Consider the following 13267-nt stretch of genomic DNA (forward strand, 5'->3'; position numbering starts at 1 on the left):
ATTTCCCGCCTGCCCAGGTCATATGTGCCTAGGAAGGGGGAGGGCTGTTTCCTTCTCCGGGAGTCAACCCGTATTCATATCAGAGGCAGTGCAGCCTTTGAAGCTCCCCTCCTTGATGCATCACTTCACTAGCCTGCCTGGAAGGGAGGAGGTGGGACCTCCTTCCTGGCCAGGCCTTTGTTCCTGACCTTTGGGGGTGATTACACTGCCTAGCAGGAGTTCGGAATCTTGTCTTGACTGCAGCAAGAGCAGGAAGTGTGGTCTTGCCAGCCACAGCACAGAGAAGCTGGGGCAACCAGGTGGGCAACCTCTACAGATATTCACCTGGGTGCATGCCATATCCTCCTCGACATGAGATTCATGTCAAGAGTGCGAAGTCACGTTGCTTGATACCAAACATGACATATTTAGGCAGTACCATAATGAAGCTGCCAACCTCGGGTTGCCCGGGTGTCAGCCTATCTTGTTCTACGGACCATCTATCAAATATAGTGTCCTTTAATGGTAAAGAGCAATTTAGGGTCATGTAAGCTTGCACTTACATGTCCACACCTTTGATATACTGCACTATGCCTCCTGGGAGTTAGGAGGACTTTCACAGGGGAAACTGGCGTATATTAAATCATTGACTTTGCTAACCATGGTGAGGGTAAATTTGAGTTTGAGCAGTTTGCACTGCTCCACGTTAGGAGGACTTTCACAGGGGAAACTGGCGTATATCAAATCATTGACTTTGCTAACCATGGTGAGGGTAAATTTGAGTTTGAGCAGTTTGCACTGCTCCACGTTCTGCAATGGCAGGCACGCTGTCAGTAGCTTATTTTGTCCCTCAGGGTGGCACAAACAGTTCTGCAAACCCTGGCGACCCCTTTACCACCCACACCCTGGGCACTACTGGTACCATCTCTAGGGACTTATTAGGTGGGTAAAGTCCTTGTCAATTGGGATTGCCAATTCACACATAACACTTTTAGGGAGAGAGCACTGACACTGGGGTCTGGGCAGCAGAGTCCCGTATATCAGAGTCATAGCCATCAGCATTGTAGCAAAAAGTGGGAAGGGGGTTGTCTGTACAAAAGGAGCACTTTCCTACACCTTGGGCTCAGTACGGTTTGGTTTTCTAGTGTACACTGAAGTGGCTGTGGTGCATTGGTGACCCTAGGGTGCAGGGCACTGTAGTGTGGCATTGTCCATAGGATGCATTGCAGTGGACTAATATCCCTTTGATGCAGTGCCATGTGGTGAGTTAATGTCCCTAGAATACAGTCCAATAAAGTTGGTTAGTGTATTGTATCCCTAGTGTACAGTTCAGTGTGGCAGATTGTTCCCTTAGAATTACGTTCTGAGTGGTGGATGTTCCTTTGATGCAGGGTGTTGTGGTTAGTGACACTTCAGTGCAGTACCGTAAAGTGGGTTTTTGTCCTTCAGAAGCAATTTGGTGAGTTGGTTTTGTTGAGTTAGCACCTTGGGGAAGCACCGTGTTATATACGTTTGTGCCTTTCTGAGGCCATTGACTGTGGTACAGAGTTAGTATTTCTAAAATGCAGTTCAGTTGGTTGCTTCTACCAGGATGCAGTAACATCCGGTGAGTAATTATCCATATGGTATTATTGCATTGTGGAGGATCTGCCTCTCTGCTGAACTCTAGATGAGGCCCAGTGTTGTGATAAAATGATGGTAAAAGGGTTCAAAAGCTCGACTGAGAGTAAGTCAGTGGAAAAAGTCTAATACTTGGAAAATGAACCATTAGGCCCTTAAGCCCCAGCCTCTTTTCAAAGAGATTCTTTACAAACTAAACTCCCATGCTAATTATTTAATGATGACTATATAGTCAAAACAAGCACGTTATGGCCTGATTAAAAGTTTAGTGGACAGATTTGTTTCCTTCAGTATGGCAGAGGACATGTTTAGAGACGACCCCTTTACATTGAAATGAACCGCTGTCACAGTAGTTCCTTTCAACATAGTAAAAGTGTGGTGTACAGCAGTAATTGGTTTTGACAGCCACACTCGAAACTATTGAAATTATTTTATTTTTAAACAACAAACTCCCAAAGTGGGAGTTTTCCTTTGGAAAACAAAAATCTAATGAGCCCCACACCCTTCAAGTCTTCTCCCAGGGCATGTGATTATTTTAATTTTCTTTCGGTTCCTCACCTCCTGTTTTTTCCTGGCAGTGATGAACAGGAAAATAACACCATACCACCTAAACGGAGCATATGGAATTATGCTCCTCCCCCATCAGGCAGTCAGCAGAGGTATTCTGTCTCCAGAACAAAAAGGGGCTCCATCATTGGAATACTTAACCCCTTCGTTGCCAGGCCTTCCCCGTGCCACGCCCTTTTTTGAATATTTGGGGTAGTTCGCGCCTCGGCCCCTATAACTTTTTGTCCACAAAAGGTATCCAGCAAATTTGCGTAGTTTTCTTCCAGAATCCTGAGGATTCTAAAGGTGACAGAGGTTTTTTAATTCCCTTGGAGAGGGATTGAGAAATTAGGTAAAAGACAGCAAACATTTTTCTTGGGGGAAAAATTGGATAAAGGTGCTGCAGAAGAAAGCGGCTAGTTTCTTCCCTGCAAATGGTATCAACGGAGGGTTTGTGGTGCTAAAATGACCATCTTTCCAGCTTTTTAGGAACAGGCAGACTTTTGTCAGAAAACCAAAATTCTCTACACAGTTTGGCATTCTACTGGGACAGCCTAATTTTCCTATTTTTTAAGCTTCCAACCTCCTTTTAGTTAGTGGTAGTAATTGGTATGAAACCAATAATGGATCCCAGAAAGCTATATATTTATAAAACGTAGACCAAATTTTGAATTAAGCAAGGGGTCATTTGTTTGGATCCTTCAAGGATTTCCTGTGGAAAGCAACAGTTGAAAATAAGAATATTGAAATTTAGCTGAAAAAAACAGCCATTTGTGCCTACATTTTCACCTGTAACTTCTACCTACTATGGTAGATTTTTTAAACCTTTATACCGTTACGTACATGGGACCCTTATGGTTGCAGGGTTATATGATGCTTGTGGGTTCACCAAGTACCCAGAGCCAATTACTGAGTTGCACCTTGCAATATTTTTTTCATTGTGTACCTGCTAGACAGTAATTCATGTGGTAAAATATAAAGAATGAAAAATCGGTATCAAGTATACCTATGCATTTCTGAATTTGGAACAAGATATGGAGTTTAGAAGCAGTAAATAATCTCCGCGAGCACGCAGAAATTCCGCGAACGCGTGTGGAATTGCTTGTGCGCAATGCTTTTTTCCTGTTCGCGAACGCTGTTTGCGTGCTCAGGGGACAATATCTCGTGAACACGCATTTTGAGAACGTGAACACGCAAAAAATTCCAAGAAGCCGCATAACGCAGATTTTTGGGCAATTCCGCGTTCTCCGCGGAACGCAACATTACCCAAGTTCCGCAAATTCCGCGAGCGGAACGGAATTTACCGCCCAGGCCTAGCTAGCTGTGAATTTTGGGCCCCAGCTCAGCAAGCACCTAGGAAAACCCATCAAATCCATAAATTTTTTAAAACTAGACACCCTGGGGAATCCAGTATGGGTTGACCTGCATGGCTCCCACCAGGTTCTGTTACCCAGAATAGTTAAGCCTGACTTCTCTTTGCCACTATATCAGGACTGAGCTAAGAAATCATTATTGTGAATCAAAGAACCATCTTTGTGGTATTGTGAGGGTATTCGATGGTGAAGCCTAACCAGCAGCACCACATAATACTCCTACTTCCTACAATAGTGATGTTAAAGTTAGTTTAGAAGCAGAAAAACATCATCTGCATGAGGAGGAAGTGCATTATGTGGCCCAGTCTTCTATACTTTTTATCATTTTTATATAGAAAAAGTGGAATTTTTTAAAAGTTTTAATGCAGAATCATTTGATTTAGTTATCTGCACAAAATGCCTCAGGATTCAAGTAAAGTTCTAGGTAGCATTGTAAATACAGCCTTTATTGAAAAATTGATAAATATGGGTAAGTGTGTGGGTATAGAGAAAGATGCGTAGATGGTCTCCTTCCATTAAATGTTGATAAAAAGAGCTAAAGAATATTATGGATATTTCTGATTTGGCAACGCTCTACAAAAGTTAGCTGTGGTATAACGAAACTTGAGGGCCCCCCTGAAAAGTACATGGGGGGGTCCCCAGCCGCCTTCCCAGTCAGGAGCTCTGAGGACAGGGGCCTGCTGCCCGTTCACAGTGCTAGAGGGCCTCCCCTGGAGCTCAGGTGGCCCCTGCACCACGGGGGCTAATATTATGCCACTGAATGACAGCTAAACATCATTTGTTTTCAAATAAAATCTAACTTGGCTGGTCACTGATTCCTTTTTTTAGTACTGGTGATGAGCATGCTCGTGGGAACTGGGGATTCCTGGATCAAGTGGCTGCTTTGCAGTGGGTTCAAGAAAATATTTTACATTTTGGTGGGAATCCAGACTCTGTCACCATATTTGGAGAATCTGCGGGAGGAGTAAGCGTTTCAGCACTCGTAAGTTTTTCAATAAGTACCTTAATGAGCAAAAATCACTACGTTCCAAATCAGAATTAATTATGTTTGGATCAGTTTTATATGTCTCTACAACCATAAAGCAGCTCTTGGAATTTTGAAGGATTGGCAGATATTCAGAAATTCAGCTCAATGAAATGATAAATATTGAGATGTTTGATTAAAAAAAGTCCCATTTGACACTGTAGTGCCCCAGCCCCTATGTTTCTGTCTTAATCTAAGCTACAAGTCTTCAAACTGTGGGCAGGCCCCCATGGAGGGGCCTAAATTCATTTTCGTGGTGGCATTATGCTCAGGCCAGGAGGAGCCTTGGTTACACCCTTTGGGAAATCAACATCATCCTGAAATCACTCTGTAATGGGCCCTCTGCAACAATATTTCCAGTGCAATGAGAATTTCTGCAGTGTTTCTGTAGGCTTCTCAAGGTACACCAGTTTACTGCAACTCAGTAAGCTTTGTGGTCATGTGGGATATATAGTAGTGTGAATGATTATGGTTGAATTGCATTGTTTTTCTATCAATGGTGTGTGAAGTGATGTTATAGGCAAAGGAGCCAAGCTTGAGTAGTTCATCAAAGGCAGCACTCCTTTGCTGGCGCCTACACATCTACATTTGTATGTTGTACTTTTCCCAAGAGTCCCCCATAATCAGATCTGTTAAAGTGTTCAGACTAATATGGGACCCTTATGGAATATAGCCCACCCTAATCTAATAGAAGCCTCCTCTTGCCATATCCATTGATCATTGCGTCCTGCTAACCGCCATAAAATAAATGAAGGAGATACCTGAAATACTGCTTCATTTCCATCCTCACACTGGGATTTTCTTAAAATCCATTAAAAACATCCAGTTTATTGCACCCTCCCACACCTTCCTCTGGCATCTTTCCCACTTGAATGTCCTATATATTTACACAAAAACAGGTGCCCTGAACCCCCACACACATTCCCAACACCTACTAAATCTGACCTTCAAGTGCTTACATTCCCAAATGCAATGCTTTTGTTCTCTTTTAGAGAGTGGGAAGCAGGTACTGGTCAGCAGCAAGTTTGAGCTTCAGCTGACGAGTACTTGACAGTTTTACGATGTCCATCAAACCTCTGGAGGATGAGTGGAAAAACAGAGGAAGAAGTCAATGTATTGCTTTCCTGCGCATTGTTTCACATCAGGGAAATTAATTGTGAAATGTTGGTTCTGAGACACCTCAGCGGTGAATAACGTAAAACAGATACATCAGTAGATTATAAAGTAGTCCTACGAAAGTCCGAACCAACATATGCTTCATAGATCTGTTAATGTGTTGTTGCATTTATTAATAATTCTTGATCACTTTTGAAATTGTATAGTGTTTACACCATTCAAATAAAAATACATCTTAATTTGTCAGGTCCTGTCTCCCTTGTCCAAGGGATTGTTTCATAAGGCGATATCTCAAAGTGGGTCAATTCTCTTTCCAAGCTTGTTCAGTACCAAACATGATGTCGTACTCCTCATTCGTGATGTAAGTTCAATATTTTATACTATTTTGTGGCAATGTCATCAATGCTCTCTACGTCAGACATAGAATGTTAAGGGGGATTTGTGTACTATTGTTCTGGTGTGGACTAGTGTGCAACTCCTACATTGCTTTAGAAATGGATAAGGAATCACTATTTATAAAGGGTGTGTTGTAGGCATCTCTTTCTAATAGCTATTTTTATCCAAGGACTGAATTAGCGATCATAAACCACTGAAAAATTACCAACCACTAAATTTGGACAGTAACCCATTCGCAAAAGGGAGGAGGTCCCTTTGTGGCCTTTTCCACTTTTTGAATGTTACAAAATGTTTATTGAGAAGAAGAGAATGGTCCATGGCACCACTGCCAATTCTGACACAAACCTTTTTGGAAAAAAGGAAACCTTTCATTCTAAATGCAGACCTATTTTCTTTCAAGAAAACTGACTGCATTAAAAAAAAAGGTTACTTTATTGAAAATCAGTCACAGACATGATGGTCTAATGACCCTTGCATCCCACCATCTCTGTGATAGTGGCCAATCCTTCTGAGCTACAATTTGTAACTTACTTAATGAATATTAATTAAGCAAGTCAAGTTGTGACTCAGTTTAATTCTGTTTTTTATAATCTAGCCCAATGGTACAGAGGATGGCAATGTTTAATGGTTGCAAATTGCACCCAGTATTTTGTGGCCAGGAAATAGGACGTCTGACCCTATTTCTTACATTCTTATTTTCTGAAATGTTAGAGGCATTCCAATTAAATGGTCCTAATGCGGATGTTGAGAAGGAATGTTTTGTGTTAGTTCATAGACTTTGGTCAACAGCCCTTGAGATGTTAAAAAAGAATGCCAACACAATACTTTGCAATACTCTGTTTTACTCCATGAAATCCCGTTACAACCACTTGATACTTTCTAATAACTTAAAAGACATACAGATTGTATGAGTCAACAGAATATATTAAATTAATTTCAGAAAAACAATTAGTTAATTATAAACAACAGAAGCACTGTAGATGAGGTTCAGTTAGTCTTATCGTTTTCAGCCTTGGCCATTTTAGTGAAACTTTATAACAGTGGAAATATATCTCTGGATCACCAGACAAACTTTCTGCCATGCCACGACCTACTTCCTTAACCAAGTGTTTCATTCCAGTTCATTGCACAACGTGATTCTGCGAACATTCCACCTCTTTCCATCGTCCAACCACACATTATTACCAACCACCCTTCTGACGCACTTGCGCTCCGACCACCTTGACAACCCCACCTTCTGGGTATTTATCTTGCTGGTCCTCAACCAATATCCAACTATGAACATGCAACTCCCCTTTCTCAGCTTGTCATTGTGTCTCCTCACATACTCATCTTGATACTTCATGACCTGCAATCCAAATCCTCCTTACCCACACATCACGTAGCACCCCTGAACATTCATGCTGGCGAAACTCTGTCACAATGGAAACTCCTTTCATGTGTTTGAAGGGAAGACAGGCAGGTATCAGAGTGGTGCATACTGCCGTAGCTCCATAACATCTCCTTGATCGCCTCCCTACAATCTCCACTAACTCCCTCACACAACTGTGTACATTCCTTTAATACTCGGTTGAATCTCTCAACAAGACCATTTTACATAGGATGATATACATCTGTGGTGTGGTATGACACTCCCATTTTTGACAGATATACTTTGAATTCATCTGAATCAAATTAGGTCCCATTGTCCGTGAGCATGTTTTCTGGACACCCCTCCCTGTGGAAAATTTGGTCACAAAATTCTATCATTTTAGCTGTCTTCATTTCTCCTGTAAATGCCACCTCTGGCCACTTGGAGTAAAAAACACATGTTAAAGCCATTCTACACTGGGCTTTCCTTACTGAGTACATTGATGGCCAAAGCAGCCCCTCAAGGTCTAATAGTGACCAACAAACCACTGATCTTTCTAGAAGAGACTGCTTTCAGGAGAGATTGGGCCCTGATAGCGTGGAAGTCTATAAGGGATTGGTTGGTGCTTATCATCACAACAGCCAACAGAATAGTAGACACTTTGTTAATCCAGATACAGGCTAGTGAACAGGGCTTGAAAGCATAGTACTAGCTACATATTAAAGGAAGCTGGAGGAAATAAACAAAGAAATATGAGAATACAAAGACTACATGAAGCAATCTAAGATGAATAAATTACAAAAAGATCTGAAGAAATTCTCAAGAGAGAAGATATATCCGTATACAACTGATGAATACGTTCAGATAAAAATGGAGGAAATGAAGAAGATGCCACAGGCACGGGGGAGGACTATGGATACCATGAGCTCAAGTGTGATGGGAGCGACAATGGGACAAGACCAAGAAGAAGGGGTAGAGGCAGAGGCCAGAACCAGGGCTCACTCCCAAATTTCAACCCTATGTACAATAACTACCCATGTCAAGGATTCGGATGGCCTCCCATGTTCCAACCGTTTCCACCTATGCAAGGGCCTCACAATCACCAGTATTCACAAACTCCTGTTCCTTTTTTAGAGAAAGGCAGGGGGAAAGGCAGAGGCAAGCAAAGAGGAGCACAAGGAGTACGATGGGAGGACCTCAGTTAGAGAGTGACGAGGAGCATGTCCTGGGGCCCCTCACCAGGCACAAGCAGGGAGTAAGTTTAGTGATGAACTTAACAGAAATCCCGCTCACTGAACCTCAAGAGAGACTGCTGAACAAGGGCCAGGTTTTGTCCCGACTAACACTTTGGACAGCTTCAAACTGAGACAAGAGCTGTCAGAATTCTTCAGAACTATCAGACTAAAGGTCTTTTTTGAGGGACGCCGAGACAGAACAGAGGGTAGAGGAGTCACCAACTTTCGCCCAAAATCCAGCTTTACACCTTTGAGCTCAGCACTCCCCCTTGAAGTCATCACATTTGAACTAGCAGTAGTACACAAAGTGGAAGAATTGGCCAGAACTTACAAGCAACCATCCAGAAATCTCACCAGGGAGGAGAAAGAGGCACTGAACCAACTTAAGGAAAACTAAGACGTGGTTGTAAAACCTGCAGATAAGGGAGGGGCTATTGTCCTCCAAACGAAAGTATCCTATGACTACGAATGCACCAGATTAGTCACAATTCTGGAGTATGGTCTCTCGGGAGGACTTTGTAGTTCCTTGCATCACTGAGTAGAGATCACCACATTGATAGAGGAGGCCACTAGTAATTATTGGATCTCTGAACATGAAGGGAATTTCCTGTCACAAAAAGATTCAGTAGTACCGTACTTTTACACCCTCTCGATGGTGCACAAAGCGAGCAGACCACCAACTGGCATGCCTATTGTCGCAGGTATCGGATCCATTTTGGAACAATTCTGCATTTTTTCTTAAAACCCTTGGTACAAAGCAGGGAGGCAAACCTAAAGGACACCACTGATTTCCTAAACTTACTCAAAGACATAGATTTTGACCCAGCAGAAGAGTTCCTGGTGGGACTGGACATCGAGTCCTCTACACCAATTTCCCCCAAATGGAAACACTCAGGGTGGTTGAGAAGATTCTATATGCTCAGGAGTGACAATATTTCACCCCTAGGTCATTCATTATCCACTTAGCTGAAATATCACTGACGAAAAACCTTTTTGAGTACAAGGGTAAGTACTATCTACAAATCAACAGGACCTCAATGGGTAGTGCCTTTGCGCCGAGCTTAGCATGCCTCTATGTATCCTTATTCAAGCAAAAGTACATCTTCACACTTGAAAGCCCATGGACATCCAACATTAGGATGTGGAGACACTTTATTGATGACATCATCCTCGTTTGGAAAGGCAATGAACAATCCGTTAAAGACTTTCTACAATGGCTCAACAGCCAGAATCCCTATCTACATTTCACTTCCACGATCACAAAGGAATGTTTACCATTCCTTGACTTGAAAATCATTCCGAATGGAGCAAAACTGACCACACATGTTTTCCATGAGCCCACTGACAGGAACGGCCTTCTGCTCTTTGGAAGTTTTCACCTAAAATCTCTTAGGGAAAACCTTCCAGTAGGCCAATTCCTGCAACAACAGAGGAACTGCTCTAGCCTTGAAGATTTCAAGAAGGAATCAGAAACACTAGCAGTGAAACTGGAAGGGAGAAAATACTCCACTAGAGTAGTCTGTAAGGCTCAAAAGAGAGCACAGAACTGCCATAGGGAGGCCCTTCATGAAATGGTGGAAAAACCATCAAACAAAAATGCCATCTGCGTGACGACATTTAACACCGCTTCGACATAGGTGAAGCTTATCATTCTCAGAAATTGGCGAACACTCAATTCCAACGGCTTGAACCTGGAAACCATTGTTCTCCTCCAGGAGAAGCCGTAATATCTGGGACCATCTAGTCCACACAAGACCCCGTCCAATGACACTGAAGGAGCAACAAGGCTTGCGGGGACTCCCTCCAGTCAAGGTGCACATCAGATGTGGCTTATCTGATGTATGAAGGCTTACTGCAAACAAAAGTATTGACGTGTGGCTCAACTACCTGTGGGAACAATGTAGACATACGAATTGTAACTCCACAAACTTAATATACATGATTAGATGTCTGTGTAATCTAATATATGTGGGGATGACATCACAAAAGGTAAAAGTGAGGATAATGGAACACAGAAGCAACATTAGGTGTGAGAGGATAATGACAAGGTTTACCACACATTACACTGAAATGAAACATACGGTGGATGATCTGTACTGGACAGTACTAGATAAACCCTCCATCTCAACCACCACAAGAGATCCCAACAGGATTTTATTTCTAAGAGAACAGAAATGGGTGTACAGATTGCGCAGCCATGTTAATGGCCTTAATGATGACATCCCATGGACCACCCTGGGCAGGCTACAAGGGGGCTAAGGCCTAATCTGAAGTGATCACCTAGACTGCCGATGTAGTCACTAGGCAGCATGGTGACTGCAAGAAGGGTGTACCCACACCCGAAAAGACCATCAGTGGCGGTTTCTCACTGAGGGCTTCGGGGCTCCTCCCCAGTTACCAAAGTGCTCAATGCTGATGCACATATGCTTATCATATTTTTTTTGTCTTTTTTAAATATCCGTTTAGTTTTTACTTTTTATAGCCTCCATATTACCACCGCCGCCGTGACAGTGGAAGTTCCTTGTGGCGGCTGGAGGCATGTCACGTGACTCTCCCCTTGCAGCTCCACCTTGCGGGCCCAAAGAAGCCTAAGTGTTTGCTGGGCTGACAACCTCACAGCCCTGAAGGCATAGAGGTAAAGTTAGCCTGGGCGTTTTAAGTCCAAGCCTGTAATCGCTAACCCTCCACGTCAATCAGCGAGTGGAGAGCATGTCACCCAGCCCTTTCCCAACTCATTACAGGGCATGGTAGGACCCACCCTGTGACGAGTTGGGAACAGGGTGTGGCAGGCGGGAAGCCGAGGATTGAGTCTGCGCAGACTCGACCTCAGACTGCTTCCCGCGTGTGTCTGCACTCTGTGGTGGTGGAACTTTCTGGAAGGAAGCCTTAGCCACTGCATCACGGACACGGACTGTCGTCCCCCGAGACAGTCCATCATTTCTGTTCACTGTTGCTGCTTGCTGGTGCCACCACAGCAGCACTGACACCTCGACTGAACTCAGGAGTCGGCTCGGCAGTTGACCAGCAGCCTAGGTAAGGCCAAGATGGGCATTTTTTAAAGTTATGGGCTAGAGCGATAGCGACACGGTGGGGAAGCAGACTCGAGTCTCACCAGGGCTGAGGGACGTACAATATTGACTGCTTAGCTTCGGTGGGTACATTTTTGGACCCAAGGTCTTTAATGTCGCGGTTCTCTCAGAGAGCATTATTGCCTTGCAGGGAAGGGTACCATTGTCAGCTAGTTTATATACCATGCAATGTCTGAGGCCTGCTTTGTCTGAGGGTCTGCAAGAGGTTGTGGAGAAGGACATTACAGCTGAATATTGGAGAATGCAGGGTAAGCTCAAATTGATGAAAATGCAGCTTGGTATGGTACGCGAAATCGGGTGCCAGTAGAAAGGAACACGGCGTTCTTTGTGTAGTAGAACATGCCCCATATATTGGCCTCCAGTAGAAACAAAGGTATGTGGCAGCAGACTATGGCGACGTGAACGGTAGAACGACTGGCGGGTCAGCCTCAGTCCGGCACCTCTGGGCCCTAGGAGAGAACCTATAATGGCTCTGGGCCAAGTCCCATGATGGTAACACAGGCAGGTCACAACGTTGGCCCTGGACAAAGAGGAGAATGCGCAGCAGATGTGGAGCTATCAATGTAAATAAAAGGTGCAGTAGCACCGGGGCGCAGATGTAAAAGAGAGACCCAGTGAGCCTCAGTTGTGGCTGCCCTGTCCTACCTTAACTGGTGGCAGGGGCCTGTTTCCACTGGGACAACAAAAGAACTCAATTAAAACAACGTGTGAGACGTGGAATTCTCTCAGGAATCCATTGCCCCATAGCTCCGTTTCAAGAATACCTTGTAAATAGGACATTTCAGTTGGCAGTCAGCTTTTTTAGAACAGTGAACTCAAATAGCCAAAAAGGCCTCCAATGTGCCACAATGCTTCTGTGTGCATGCTTTGAGATTAATGCATGCACATGTCATCATCATGGTATGGTTTTGTAACTAGTCCAAGATGGGATCCGTTTACATTGAATGTGTCATGGTGAATAGCACACATGCATGCATCATGACACAACATGACCAATGGTAGTCCTAGATCAGTACAGAGAACATTATCAGGATATAGCCACATCTCTGGCTAACAGCTGCCCAATTAGGCAGGACACCCTCCTGTCCACATCTGCAGCACTTTCACGAACCTTCTTATGAGCTCCTAGAGACCCTTCTGTGGTAAATATGGCTACACTGTCAATCAATATTATTATTATGCTTCAGGAACAAAATGCACCCTTAAAACGTCTCAATTCGAAATGCTAGCAGTCTGAACGTATCACTTGATGAGTTCCCTATGCGTTGAAATGAATGTAATCAATTGGGGAATGCTGAAGCAGCCCTGGGGACATGTTTCATGATTAAAACGAAAGTGCTTTATACTGCAACTCCTTTATTTCTAAGTGCTGTAAATAAGAGTGCCCTGCAGGGCGCACATAAATCAAACCCACGATTTTCGGCAATATGTCTGTGTCAATGTTTATAATTCTATTCAATTTGACTCAGGGATTTTAATTCACCTCATACTTAGCGGCTGGAGACTCTTGGCTCCCTGAGTTGGCGCTCCCTAAATGC

The 13267-nt window shown here is 43.6% G+C and overlaps 1 protein-coding gene across 2 annotated transcripts in view; it reads left to right on the plus strand.

Annotated features, from left to right (window-relative positions):
- LOC146776048 (fatty acyl-CoA hydrolase precursor, medium chain-like) overlaps positions 1 to 13267 on the plus strand; it is a 289608-nt gene that overhangs the window by 54037 nt on the left and 222304 nt on the right. For both annotated transcript variants that reach the window (XM_085639390.1, XM_085639389.1), the window contains exons 6-7: positions 4347 to 4500; positions 5906 to 6019. In XM_085639390.1, the coding sequence (XP_085495516.1) occupies positions 4347 to 4500; positions 5906 to 6019 (268 nt within the window). The remainder of the gene's footprint in view (positions 1 to 4346; positions 4501 to 5905; positions 6020 to 13267) is intronic.

The sequence above is a fragment of the Triturus cristatus genome, chromosome 12, assembly GCF_964204655.1.
Source record: "Triturus cristatus chromosome 12, aTriCri1.1, whole genome shotgun sequence".
Classification (NCBI taxonomy): domain Eukaryota; kingdom Metazoa; phylum Chordata; class Amphibia; order Caudata; family Salamandridae; genus Triturus; species Triturus cristatus.